Here is a 15004-nt window from a genome sequence, read left to right on the forward strand (position 1 = left end):
GACCTATGTCACTCTCTGTAATCTATACTGCATAATTACCTGTCTTAGGAAGAAGCAGTATTTTTCTGTTAATATATTCTGCATATTTATTTTGTCCAGAGAAGACAATGCACTGTCTGCATTAACCAGTTCTGCATACTATATTTTCCATGTATGATGGAGGCCCATACTATATTTTCCATGCATGATGGTAATTTATATTACTCTGCATTTGTTCTCCTAACTTGTACTGAGAACCTATTTAGTTTTGCATGTTTTGTGCTACTCACTGACAAAGACATCCAGCACATCGAAGTCTCATTGCTTTTCCTGTTTCCAGGCTAGTATGGAGCAGTCTCAATGTATTCACCACTACTGCACATATTCTATTGTCCAGCACAACGAATTCTCCATATGAGCTCAGTGTCATTGTATTCTTCTTTTCAGTACAGATGTCACTCTATTAATCCCTTCTGCACATTTTATTTCCATCACGTGTTTAGGGTATTGTCTGTGTTAACTGATTCTCAGTGTTTTCATCCATTAAGTCCACACGAGTCTCTCTGTATTAACTCATTGTTGCCTATTTTACACTATTCTCTGAAGAAGACCCTCTGTAGTAATTAACCCAATCTCTCTCAGAGTAAAGAGGCTTTGCTCCTGAGTATAAATTCACAAACCAAGCAGTAACACTGATCCAAGAAGATATTTACGTTTGTTTATTAAAGCAGTTACAATGATGAATTTCCCAATAATATTCAAATGTGCAATGGAAGAAGATTCAATATGCCTTTACCCCATCATTACAAAAATCACCCAACCCCACACTAGAAGGCTAGACAAAACGAGTTTCTGGCAGGGCGCAGAGACACTCCAAGTACAGTACAGTATATCATAATTAGACAGTTGAACAGGAGGACACACCGACAGACAATAAAAACTCATCGGCATGAGCCTGAGGGACACAGCCATGTAGGAAGAAGCTCTAGCACTAAAGGTGGCTGGGGGCACTTTGGCAAGAGGTGCTGTTACCACAAATGGGGATGACTTTCCAAAGGAAGTGGAGACCCCAATTGTGTGAGAGCAGCTTGGATGCTGTGGCAGAAAGAAGAGGGACAGAACACAATGACCAATTTTCTTATATAACTTACAAAAAAGTAAGAAATCTACTCAAGTTTAGGATGATATAAGTCACCAGCCAATGTGTTCTAGGCTATAACAGCTTCAGTCACCTCCCTCCCCTCCTTCCACATTTGAAAAAATCAATTAGAGTGTTTTTGCATAACTGTTGGCAGCTCAATGCCCTCTTTGTTTGATCTCAGGCATCTTTTGCTCTCACAGTGCTTCAGTCCAAGCTTACAATTCAGTGAGGATCTGTGCGGCCAGTGCAGACATAATTAAGGAAGGAGATGACAGACTGAAGCATAAGTAAACTTAGGATGGGCTGCACCCTGGTCTGACTGGATTGGTAGGGCAGTGCTCAAACTCTGTATATACAGAGATTAATCTTCTTTGACGGCACAGAACTAAAGGCTGCATGTCAGAAAGAGGAAATGAGCAGAAACCACCAGGCAGGGAGTTAATTCTGATACAAGCCCAGTTATGTGCCTCAGAGAGAATCAGCTCTGCTGTCTAAAATAAGAAAGGTGGGTTGGTGGCTTATGCTTAATTTTCATAAGAGCCACAGAAATTTTTACTCTGCATGCAAGTCTTAGAATAACACACACATGGTTGTGACCCAGAGTTGTGGTACACAAATGTATAGGGCTTGGGGATGTGCAGAGTCTTGTGAGTTGGTATAGTAAAGACACTGCTCAGCCGTGTCCAGTTTCACTCTAGGGAATTTGTGAGAAGGAAGCAATCTTCCCATCAAAATTTACATCACTTAATTTGGGAGGGATGATGAGGCGGAAAAAATACTCCGAGGCCTGGAACTGTGGGGGACGTGGGAAACGGTGGCTTTTTTTTTCTTTCTTATTTTGTACATTCTAGATCATGCAGTAGCACCATAAATCATGAGGTCACTTGATTCCCAAACTTTCTTTTATTTTCTTTTTCTTCCACAGTATTGTCCTTGAGGACAGCCTGCACCTCCTGTAAAACGGGATACAGTAAACAGCATTAGAATCAAAACATCTGTGCCAGCGGGGAAGGAAAATTAACAGCAAATGTTACATTTATCAAGTAGCAAATTTATAGTTCGTATTACAGATTTTAAAAAATCATATTAAATTTTCTTTCTCTGCCCTATACTTAAGCTCATCTAACAAATCTGATCTTTAGAAGCTCAAAGCATGTAACTCGCTCTGAAGCTGGTTTCTCAGAGGGCAGCAGTGGCTGCTGGCTTTTGTTCTAATGAAGCTTCTCAACACAAGCTAACTCTGCCATCTAATTGAAACCTTTCCTTTATTAGGCTTCTTGTTTTTCTACTTCTGAAATTGGTATGTGGGTTTAAAAATAGCCTGCAGTATCTTGGCTTAAGCAAGATGATGGTTCTTGAAGTTTAATTTTAGCTCACTGATTTGTTCTTCTGTCTTTCTACTATTCGTGCAAGGGGGTTTGGAGAGAAAGATGATTCTTTTTAAATACTTTATCACAGTAGTGCCCATTTTTCAGTATACTGACACAAGTGAACAGATGTGACATCCTGATTTATCAGCAGCTACAATGACATTAATTTGCTTCTGGCTAACGTTTAAAAGAAAATTCAGCATTCTATTTAATCATTAGTTTCATGAAACTGCAAATTTTATTTCAGCATTACTAAGCAATCCCTGAAATATCGAGGTATCTCTATCACCAATTCACAAAATCCTTCATATATTGTTAAAAGTGGGAGCACTCATGATATCAAGATGCCTTATTAGGAAAGCAAGCAAAAATATAAAATAGGCAAATGTCTGATCACACAAAAATAGGGAAATCTGCCACCTAATTAAATGGGTCAGATAAAAGTCCGAGGTAGTCACTTTTAAAAGTGTGGCAGGAGTGAAATTCTCTATTTGCTGTTATGTCGCTTGACACAAGCGAGACTCTATAGTTGCTGTCATGTTGTTTGACACCTATGTTTTAAACTGAACAGTTTAGTATAGAAATGAAGGAACAAGAAGCCTATTTAAAAACTAATTCTATTTGCAAGGCTGAATCTGCCTTATTGTGAGCTTGTTGGGAAAAAGCCAGCAAATGCTATGGAAGTCCAGAAGTTGAGTTTGGGACCTCTGATAAACTGAACTTAATGGACTTACAAAACACAAAACCTGGTGTTACTTTTAGTATATGCATGTCTTACCTCTGTATCCTCCTAGCATGGCCAAAGCCTTATATTGCTTTGAGGGTTTTGCTGTAAAATAAAAAATTAAAAAGAATATGTATATTATATGAAAAGCTGAAAGCTTTGGCTCTGGGATTTAATTGTTTTGCATTTTTGACCTTGTGTGTATGCTTTCTATAGCTCTTATGACAGACACCTCTTTATTCTACTAGTCTGCCCTTGTCCTGCATCCCCTGAGAATGGAAGGTCAAGTCATACCAAATCCATCTAGTATTTACATTCAGTTGCATTTACCTTTTGAATAATTTTATTTATGAAGTAAATGCTAAACTTGTGGCATTTGGATGTGGATCTGACAGTATTCAATGCCAAAAACATGCAACAATAAAAAAGAATAGGAATAAATACTCTATGTAACCATAGCCAATAGTATTACAAGTTTCCTTCCATGTCATAAACCTATTTGAAAATATAGACAATGTCTGAACAAAACATTTGAAACACATCTTTGATTGCTTAGAGAATTCCACAATCTACAGTATTATAGCTGCAGATAGGGGCAAGGGAAAGAAATGCAATACAGCACACACATAACCAGTGATATAGGAATAGTGTTTCATTTGAAGGTACTACTCAAGTTTTCACGTCAAGTGGAGTCACATTGACAGTTTTCCAAACTGGAGTTTATATTTATATTTTACTTCAAACATTAACTACAAAATGTACTTTTGTAGCATATACAAAATGGACATGTCAGTGCAAATTTGGGAGTTCTGCTTCTCTCCTTCTCCTAAAGCTGGGGAACCAACACTAACAACAAAAATATTCTTTTTTATATTTAGATATTCATCATTTTGTAAACATACAGTGCTGAAATCCAGTATTTAAAATACAGAGCTGAAGTCCAGTATTTAAAAAAGTGTTTATTTCCTAAGGAAATCTATGATTAAAATACTATTTTAGGCTTGCTTCTTTTTCTATTTAGAATACACAATTGTCTCCACTAAATGAGTCAATAACAGACAAGAAAACAGATTTATCCTCACCTAGTTGCTGGCCAAGTTGTCCTGGAATGTAGCCATATCCTGAAAAGAAAAGAAAAAATTTAATTTTCTTGATATAATGAAAAATCTAATTGCAATATGGAGGCAGGGGTATAATGTGTAATGATGAGGACAAAAGGTTTCTATTTCCTGCCAGTGTTCCCTGTCTCATTAAGTTTTCACTTTGCCATCAGTGGATGTATGGTGGTGATACACCAAAAACAACCTTTATTACCCTTTCCAGCAGTAACATAGACAACTCAGTGTAACATTAGAGAAATCTGTTGCAAATTCCAGTTTACTGTACCCCTGCATTTCATCCCCTTTGTAGTTAAATTTGCAGCAGAGAAAGTGCATTGCCTTACCAACTGAGTAAACCATCAACTGCAATACTACAAAGGAATGACTTAAGTCTTATGTGCAAGTCCATAATGAAAACAGAAGCAGGAATGGTAATGTTTTTATAAATTTGACTTAAAGGCAAAATTAAGCCTACTTTACCCATAAAATACAATTTATAGATGTATTTTCAAGTAAAGAAATTGTGCTTGTAGGTACATTTTACACAGGTTCTTAAGCTATAGGACATAAATGGTGACTATGAGGAAGCATAAAAAAGTTAGTTCCTCAAGCCTTTGTTTGACTAAGTAATCCATTATATTTACATACACAGCCTGGTGGAATAAATCTGTGAATAATGATCTACAGTAAAGTATGAATCCAAGATGCAAGCAGGCCACTTCTACATTAAGAAAACTGTTTTTATTCATACAAAAAGTCTATATTCTTCATAATATAAAGTTCTAATTACCCTTTAGGGACACATAAAGTACATCTATCTATCTATCTATCTATCTATCTATCTATCTATCTATCTATCTATCTATCTATCTATCTATCTATCTATCTATCTATCGTTTTGAACAGACATATCTTCACACACTTGATTTGTCTTATAGGTATCTTCTCCATCTAGTGACTATAAAAATGGTTTTATTTCAGGTGTCTACCTGTTGAAGCTCATCGAGAGAATGCCAAGAGTGTGCAAAGCAGTAATCAGAGCAAAGGGTGGCTATTTTGAAGAAACTAGAATATAAAACATGTTTTCAGTTATTTCACCTTTTTTTGTTAAGTACATACCTCCACATACCTCCATATATATATATATATATATACAGGACTATTCAAAATAAAGAGCAGATTTCAAAAATTTATTTCAAACAAACTATATAAGACAGAAAGATATTCCGCACATCACTGGGTAGAGGAAAGTTCAAAGTTTAAAAATTCAACTTCAAGAAGATTCACATTAGTTCATTTTCATGCAAGATGGTGCCCCGCCTGATTTCCACTTGGAGGTCTGGTGTTACCTGAACGACACCATTCCAAGACGACACATTGGAAGAGGTGGACAACAAGATCATACTCATTGTCTATGGCCTCCCAGGTGTCCAGACCTTAACCTCTGCGATTTTTATCTAATGGGGTACATTAAAAAAAAAAGTGTTTTGTTCCACCTATGCCCGGTAATCTTCAAGATTTGTGACATTGAATTGAGGAAGCTGTGAATTCAGAAACTAGGGGCCAGATGACTCGTGTGTGGCAAGAAATGGTCTACTGTTTTGATGTTTGTTGTGGTACAACCTCAAGGACCATAGGACCAAACTTTGAACTTTCCTCTATCCAGTGATGTGCAGAATGTGTTTTTTGTCTTTTACAGTTTGTTTGAAATACATTTTTGAAATCTGCCCTTTCATTTTGAATAGCCCTATATGTATGTATAGGGCTACAAAATAGTAAAAAATAATGTTACCTTCCATTTCAGACAATATCACAGCACCAAGATACACACAAAAAGATAACAATTTTTGGCAAATATTTCCTGTTAGAGAAGGAAAGCTCTAGTGCTGACTACAGAATCTCTTCCCCACATTTCACAACAATGCACTTCCACAATACTAAAGATATAGTGTTGTAATTATGTTAACAGCAAGGATGTTTTGGAAAAAACAGTTTCTGATTAACATTTAACGACCTGTACTCTTTACCCTTTAAAATAAAATAATGCTAAAAGTTAAATAATTTCCCATCTTCATCTGTCATTGAACTGTGGGTAAAACAAACTTCAGGGTGACAGGGTGCTTACTTTACACTAGTGGGTCTCTAGATGTGAGAGTGACATCTAAACATCTTTGCAATAAGAATGAAGGAAAGCAAAAGTCTTCTCCAGACACACTTGAGATAATATTATCTGTAATTCAGAAGAAGTTACACTGCATACCTACTTCTTGAAAAAATCAGGAATTTTAAAATTTTAAAAGAATGAGACTCAAGAAGCAGGGATCCACAAAGCATCAGATATCTACAATCTGCAAACTACTATACTGCAGATCCCAGAAGCTAAATACTTAAACTCCCAAAGTGTTTCCTCCTGTAGCAGATGTTTGACATCTATGGCCCCTAAGTGTTGAAACATCTCTCTGGGTGTGTTATGACTCCCTTCCTGGTAGGGGAGTGGCAGGTGAAAGATCAGCAAATGCACAATTTCACTTCTTTTTGTCATTATTTCCAGCTATTTTAGCCCTTTTCCAGTATCCCTTGTACTTTGAAGAACATGCCACTGTGATTTTGGCTGAGCAATTTAATGTTATAAAGCTACTTTTTGAGTAAATCCTACCATAAGGCATATCAGAATAATAATATAATGCCAATTCCATGCACACATTAGAACTTAAACGATTTGTTAAGGGTTACACAGTTAAGCAGCAGTGTAATTTGAGTTCTTTCGATTTGTAGTCTAGACCGTTAGTAGCCATATTATATGCTTTAAATTCAAAGGGACTCTAGTTGACATACCTGGATACGCCTGAGGATAGCCACCATATGATGGTACACCACCTGGGAGGAAAGACAAAAAATCTTTAGATTTGTTGAAATCTGTCAAGTCATGTCATGCTGAATTATAAAACATTTCAACTCAACAGCAACAACAGGAAAGTGGAAATATTTTCTCTACATTAAGCCAGTGTTCATCTTTGAAGCAATGTGGGTTTTGTTTATATTATCTTCTTCTGTTTTAAAGCTGATAGAGAAAAAGTAATCTTCCTCACCTTGACCTGCCAAACTTCCATAACCTGAGATCATAAAAGAAAATAAAGATAATGAATGGATGCAGACATGTTTTAACACAAAACTTCAGAGGAACTTGAAACAAGAAACAATAGTGATTAGCAAAAGAATTGGTTTTGGACAGGCTTACTGCTAAAACCATTATACTCAGGAACCGAAAGGTTATTGCTTTGATTTTGGGTGACTGATTCTTGACTTATAAATCCATGTGGCTACTAGCAAGGAGTTGCAACCCTTACCTGGTTTGTATGCCTTGCTACCAAGTCCAGTTGGATATCTCACACCTGCAAAGAAAACAGCTGGTCAGATCAGCAAATAGGCAGTGGGATAAAGGCACTAACATCCAGAAGAATGTTAATTGACTTATACAGAAAGATTAGGTCTCACCACAGGATCAACAACAATTAGTACTGGAATCGGTAATGAAATAGCTTTAGTGGCACCTCTGTACTAATCACTCCAATATTGTACCTGTGCAAATTGACTTCAGATGATATTCTTCGTCACTCTTTATTCTGATACACCTGCTTATTCTAGTACAAAGTCTTGTTGGCTAGAGTCTGGCTTGATGGTATGGCATGAAGATCGTTAAAAACTCATTCAATACTCACTCACACAGAAACGCTCAATCATGCAATATAAAACCGTTTTAGAGTTGCCATTTAGCCAGACATACACAACGGAATATGAACTATGCTGTGAAAAAAAAAAATGCAGACAAGGTAAAACATACTACTTTAACACAGTCAGTTCCTGGGCTAGGATTTGCAGAATTAGTGCTACACACTCCATCATCATATTTTTGATCAATTAAATTTTATTGTATATATTGCCTTTACAATACTCTTACAGAACCCTAAAATAGAAGGAAAATAAACATTTCCAGTGTGTGTTTGTAGAAGTGTACAGACCATTTAAAGGAGATGTGAACCCACAGCCTTGATAAATGAAATCCTCCCTCTTAGCCACCATGTCACCATTCTTTTTCAGAACCAGATTTATAAGTTTCAACAGAAACATTTAGCTAAATTACTATAGATGTGAGCCAGACGCCCCATATAGCAGAGCACTGAGCAGCTCCTGCTTTGTAGTGTAATTATTGCAGCAAAATAATTCTACAGGATTTGTTGCCAAGAAAAGATTTGCAGCACAGATGGCTACACACTATAAATATAGGCTGATATGTCACTAGACTGACCAGATTCTAAAACATAGATTTTCATTAGAAGGTCTCTAAAGAACTCTTTCAGAGCAATAAAAACAGTGGAGTCCAGTTCTATGTGAGAAACCACATTCAATTAATTGCCCAAGATTTTATGTTATTAACATGAGGATCAAAACCTTGTAATTTGTAACTATATTTATCTTATAAATATTTGCCCATACAAAAGTCTGAAACTGAAACTGTTAGTCTGTTATAGCCTGTATGTCTGTAATTTGTTCTAAGGGTCATGGCCTGCCACATTTTCAAACAATACTTAAGTACCATCTGAGAGCTGCTTGTTGTGTTATTTATTTTTGTTTAGCATTATAGCTGTTTCTACTTCTGTAGAACCATCCTAATAAGTGATCAATTTCCATTGACATCACAGTTAGATTGGCCACCTTGTGTATGACTTCTGTACGTTCATGTCAACCTTCCTAAAAGTTTAAATTCTCCAGCTGAACCACCAGCATCAAGATCTTATACCATGCACTTGGTGAAAAGATAGGAAACAGGAAATTCAAATATTGCGGTTTATAGAGTGTCCTACCTGTTCCTGGCTGTGCTCCTATGCCAATTACACCTTTAGAGAGAACACAGGAAAGTGAAGTAAGGATGAGGCTTCATTACAAAGAATGTTCCATCCCATCCAAGGCAAGAGCCTCATTCCTTTCGACCTCCATAGGGTGACCTACCTGTTCCAGGCTGTGCTCCAACCCCCACGACACCTGCAGAGTTCAAGAAAGAAAGTGAAATAAAAGATCAACTACCTTATACTGCTCTGAATTGCTTTGACCTACCTGAAACCTCTATGGTGTGCTTCAGGCCATTACAGTTAATCATTTTATATCAGGTCACCGTGGGACTCTTATAAACATGCAGCAAATACAAGAGTGGTGATGGGTATTCTTGTCCACATGCTTCTGTTACATACCTTGTCCAAGTTGCTGGCCATATGGATAGGTACCTATACAAAACATAAGAAAGGCAGGGGTGTATAATTCATATACCTTGTCACACTCTAGAAAAATCACATAGCAAAAAATGGTGCCGAATGGTGTAACTGGGAAAGGAGGGTAGCAGTCAATGTTTGCACCAAGTGAAGCACATCATCAGCACAGGCTCTGATTTAGTAATTTCCATGAAACAAAGATACTCCAGAAAAATAACTTTGTGGGACTTATCTGGTTTAAAAAAAAGAAGGAGATATGTATTAAAGAATTGTGAAAGTGCTATGCTTGTTTTGAGAAATCATTATACCCAATTCATTATACCAAATTCAAGGTACTTGTAAGCAAAGGAATATAAACAGAAGTCTATGGGAGCCTCTAACTGTATTCTGTAGATTTCTTGAGCATTAGCATTAGGTATTTTAATTCTGTGAGGCTAATCACCTTCTTCTTAATATTGTGGCCTTCAGGGAATTTATCCTCTAAGCCACAGTCATATACTGTACCTCTCTTTGATTACTGTTTGGACTAATAACCTTAGCAAGGAATGCTAGCTCTGGCCTTTAATGCGTTAGGTAAAACTCTAGACACTGTTTGGTTGTACTGTACATGGAGCAATCAAATATAAATGGTGTAGGAATGCCAAGCTTGTACCAGGATGTGCCTCTCTGCCACTACTAATAACGTAACTGTTCCCTTTCCAACCTTATGCTGACTTCAGACATCTCTGCCTGTTTTACCCACCAACCACCTATCATCACAACCTATCTTTTCGTTATTTGTTTTAGATCTGCTACTGATATGTTTATGACTTTTAGAGACCTGTTCATGAATATATTTTTGTTTATATGGGAGATTAATGGTATGTGGGCTATATACAGTAAGCAGAGACTGAAACAAGCCCATCCTAACAGTGTGAAGGCCAAACAACATGTTTGTGTCAATGTGTTCTAGAAACTCCTGGCCACTTAGATAGATGTCTGTGCAAAGTATGATGTGGACAAAAACTTATAAAACCTCTTCATCATCTTGACTGACTGCTTCAGCTAAACAATAGATAGTGTGAGATTAATTTATGTTCAGCATTTTTTGACCACATAACAACCAGTTTGATTAAACTAGTTTGAAAATGTTATGTTATTGTTTTGTTGACCTTTTAATGCTAAATTTAATTGAATGGATACCTGCTTGCTTCTGAGCTTTAGCTGAAGCCACACCTGAAAAGAAACAAAATGAACAGATTGAAACTGAATGCAGAAGAAGAAAAAGGCACTGAGGCTTTAGGACAGTCTAGCTACAAGCTTTAGAAGCCTTGCATTCTCAGTCCCTCCCAATGGAAGACTGGAATTGCTCACATAAAATTTACCACAATAAAGAAAGGAAGCCATACATAATTCATACACACATTCATTGTGTAAGCTACTTATCCAGTTCAGGTTTATGGGGTGTGCATTTTGTACAGTGGTCACAAATGTAAATATATCCTTGTATGCAGAAAGGAAGTATTCTACAATTATTGGGATTCTTTGTATGATACTCTTTGTCTTGCATTTACACACTTCAAAACCAGAGCGTGCACTCAGGTCCCACCCATGCACTCAGGTCCCACCCATCCTTTAAAGTAAGCCTTTCAGACAGCTGAGAGATAAACACCCTTAAATCACATGAATGCTAGGTTTTAACTGTAAGGGATGGGTGGCATGGTAACACAGTACTTAGGATTGCTGCCTAACTCTTCCAGAGTTCTGGTTTTTAATACTGGCTCTGGGAATGTCTTTGTGTAGTCTCTATGTTCTCATTTTGTCAGCGTGGGCTTTTCCTCTGGGTGTTTCACTTTTCTTCCCACATTGCAAAGATGTACAAAATAGGTTGGGTGGTAATTTTAAATTGGCTGAGGTTAGGATATATGTTTGAGAGAACCACATTTAGGGCTTGTTCTTGTCTTTGCACTTAAATATCTGCAGGCCCCTCACAACCCTGTTTTGGGTTAAGTTGATTCAAGTAATGAGTAGATAAAACTGCAAGGAATATAATGTCAATTTCACTTTGTAAAAGGCACAAACAACATGGGCCTTTTTATGAGTACACTTACACAGTCTTTTACTGTACACAGCCACAGACACTCTCTATGGGTCTCCTAAAACACAGCAATTCAGTGAATATCAATGTATTATGTGAACTGCTAGATAATGAGATTATATAGCACATTTCCAGCAAGTACTACAAGAGCATTACAGTAATACAATACAAAGTCATAAAAATAATGGTATTGATGGTCATGCAAGGACATAGTTGGTAAATGGATGGGACAGGGCAGAAATACAGATTACTAACTAGCAATCATCAAGCATATTTAAAGGCAAGTATAGTTTGATAGACTTTGTCCTGGAATTAGACACTCTGTGGGTATGAGAATAAAAGAAAGACTTTGCAGGACTCATGTAAATCCACGGAAACTCCTTTAATCTGGTAGGTGGCATCAAGGATACCTTATAAATATAGCACCTTGTTGTAGTGTATAGAAAGCAGTTAGTTGAGAAACTGCCATACAGGTCAGGCATTCTCACTGGTCTCAGGAGCTGTCAGGAGCTGTCAGGTGGTACTATGGCCTGGTAAGCTGAAATTGTACATTCTCTGGAAATTCATGTTGGATGAAGTTTAAAGGATGTTCCTTGCTAGAGAACACCTGAATCTAGACTTAAGTGGTGGGGTGGGTGGTACTTAAATTTACAGAGAGGAACAGAAGCCAAGGAGGTGAATGGGACACCCTTTGTTTGTTACTGTGAGGTGGAAAAAAATGGGGGAGCAATCTTACCTTAAAGGTAACTTTGTGTTCTCCCTTACTTTGTTCTCTACTGGCAGCAATGAGTTCAAGCCAGGAACCAATCCTGTCCTAGACACCAGTACATCACATGACACTCTCACTCATGTGGCCATACTCACTCATAGAAAAATTAGACTCTCCAAAAAAAATAGAGAACCTAAGGAAAAATACACACAGACACAAGGAGAACCTGCCAGCTCTGGACTTGTAAGGCAGTTGAGCAAACTGCTGTTCACCATGTAAGTTTAATTATTCACAAAATGTGAATAATCAACTATAAGAGTTAATGGTTAGACATGCCAACATGCTTGAGGGAAGTGGAGTAGACATCATGAACTGGGCATATGAATGCTACCATTTCCATTGTTATCTTATAGGTTTACTGCATTTGCCTGTACTGTAGTACTCAGCCAACTACAGGTATTTGGATGCACCTGAAAGGTTATACAGTACTGCTCAAATAGTGAAACCATGCTTCATTCTACCTTTGTCCTGGACTGGCCTTGGTTTGAAATTACAGAGTAAGTAAATATAAACAATGAAAGTTCTGACAGAACATTAAGAAATCACAGAGAACAAAAACTGCTTGAGGTATGACTGGAATCCCTGAATCTCAAATAATGTTATTCACAAGCTTTCAGTACACAGGTTTACAGATATCCATTGAAATGCTTAGGTGTCCCAAAAAGCAAACAAAACATCAGAGCATGCAGATGGTGATTGAGAGGGCAAAGCTGTGAATAAAAACATAAATGCTTACCTGCCACTGGCTGACCTGTACCACCTGCAAGATAAAAACACAAAGATCTTACTCCTAGGTTTTTAATTTTATTCAACTTGATTTGATTCAAAACTACTAATTAGGAGTCATACAGACATACACAAATGACACAAAATTAATATTTAGAGAACATTGAGAAAGGATACCAGTATGACATCGAACAGTTAGGCAAATATAGGCTCTCCAATTGATTCCTTCCTTTCTATTTTTTTCTAAAATTGCCTGTCATGTTGTGACAGCGAGCTTTGACACCAGCTGAATGAATGATTACATTCTGGCCTTCAGCTCTTGGGCTTGAACAGTCACACTGAACATCACATAGCTGAAGGATGTAAGAAGACAAGATTGTATTTCTACCTGAGGTACTAAGCTATACCTTTCATGATGGGGAAGTTTGAATCACAAAGTACAATACATTAGTCATGACTGGGTTAAATATTCTTTAGAGCGAATAAGCCTGGCTTTATGCAAACATACTATTTCCATGCTACTCCACAGGGTGGTAGGGTGTGTTCATGGTGCAACATTGCAGAACAAAGGCCTTGTCTTTTGAAAACACTCAGTTTCCACTGGTTTCCTTTAACAAACATTGTTTTAAGATTGAGTGGCTCACATTTCTAGCTAGGCCACTTGTTGAAGACACATGTATAGCCAATTATATGTTTTTCTTTTTGCCAAATATTAGCCTGCTTATATATGTGTGTGAATAACATTCATTGCATCTTCACATTCTACACTAGCGTAGTGAAATTTTGCAAGAAGGATTAGTATCAGGAGAAGTTCAGTGGTACAATGGTTATTGCTGGCTTCACACTTCTCTAGGGACTTGGGTCCAGTTTCAAGCCCCATCACTGTATGCATGCTATTTGAAAATTCTTAATATTGATGTAGTGCTTCTTTTAGGAGTGTACTTTTTCTTAACCTTTCAAACAATTTACTCTAAATTAGCCTTGTATATGTGACTGTGGTGAGACTGCCATGTAAAAGGTCAGCATGACATTCGTACATTGTACTCATTAGTACTGTTATAGACTCCAGTGTCTCATGACCCTAGAATGAAAAAGGCAGGGAGAAGGGATCATTTCTGGGTGCCTTTCTCAGAGCTGCCTTTGTATGATCCATTTGACTTAGTTTCAAAATAGATTGAATTAAATTTCAATTGTTGAATACTTTGTTTTTTACTTTGTCATTTTCTAAAGGGCTTTGGTATAGTATGTTTACCAGGAAACTGCCTCATAGCTCTGGGAACCTAGGTTCAATACCCAACCTGGTAAATGTCTATATAAAGTAATCACATTCTTCACAAATCTGTGTGAGTATTCCCTGTCTATTGTGGTTTCCAGGATTTTCTCCTTCTGAGTTTCTCAATTGTCTGTGTTTTTCTAATGAAGGTGAGCAAAATCTAACTGTGGTGGCTTGGGTGGTGCTTGGGAAGGATGCCAGTTCTAAATATTACCCAAGAAGATATTTAGGTATAGAAAGCCAGTTACAGATGACTGAGCAGCACCGGGCATGCTGAGCCTGGCATAATAAATAAAATGATATGTTTCACAGTTGAGAATGACTGTATCTGAGTATCATGACTTGGGTGCCATTCTATAAATAAGTCTAAGATGATGGAGTCAATATAGAATCTTTAAATAGCACAAATGTAGAGTTAGTAGTATTTTAAAACCAAGTTAGATGTGGTGATGCAGTAGTTAGTGCTTTGATTTGGAGAATTTATTTTTCCTCAGGCATTCTAATGTACAAAATGATGGCATTTTGGTACAATGTGGGGAGCTGCAGTCTTATCAATCCTCATTTCCTCTCACATCCAAAAA

General features: G+C 37.2%; 1 protein-coding gene across 4 annotated transcripts in view; it reads right to left on the bottom strand.

Annotated features, from left to right (window-relative positions):
* Positions 1-675: 675 nt before the first annotated feature.
* Positions 676-15004, bottom strand: part of LOC120531493 (elastin-like) — a 77365-nt gene continuing 63036 nt past the window's right edge. For all 4 annotated transcript variants that reach the window (XM_039756955.1, XM_039756954.1, XM_039756953.1 and 1 more), the window contains 11 exons: positions 13161-13184; positions 10761-10793; positions 9561-9593; positions 9322-9354; positions 9177-9209; positions 7662-7706; positions 7404-7427; positions 7150-7191; positions 4297-4335; positions 3269-3319; positions 676-2073 (listed from right to left, as the gene is read on the bottom strand). In XM_039756955.1, the coding sequence (XP_039612889.1) occupies positions 2024-2073; positions 3269-3319; positions 4297-4335; positions 7150-7191; positions 7404-7427; positions 7662-7706; positions 9177-9209; positions 9322-9354; positions 9561-9593; positions 10761-10793; positions 13161-13184 (407 nt within the window). In that variant the 3' untranslated portion in view covers positions 676-2023. The remainder of the gene's footprint in view (positions 2074-3268; positions 3320-4296; positions 4336-7149; positions 7192-7403; positions 7428-7661; positions 7707-9176; positions 9210-9321; positions 9355-9560; positions 9594-10760; positions 10794-13160; positions 13185-15004) is intronic.

The sequence above is a fragment of the Polypterus senegalus genome, chromosome 6, assembly GCF_016835505.1.
Source record: "Polypterus senegalus isolate Bchr_013 chromosome 6, ASM1683550v1, whole genome shotgun sequence".
Lineage (NCBI taxonomy): Eukaryota > Metazoa > Chordata > Cladistia > Polypteriformes > Polypteridae > Polypterus > Polypterus senegalus.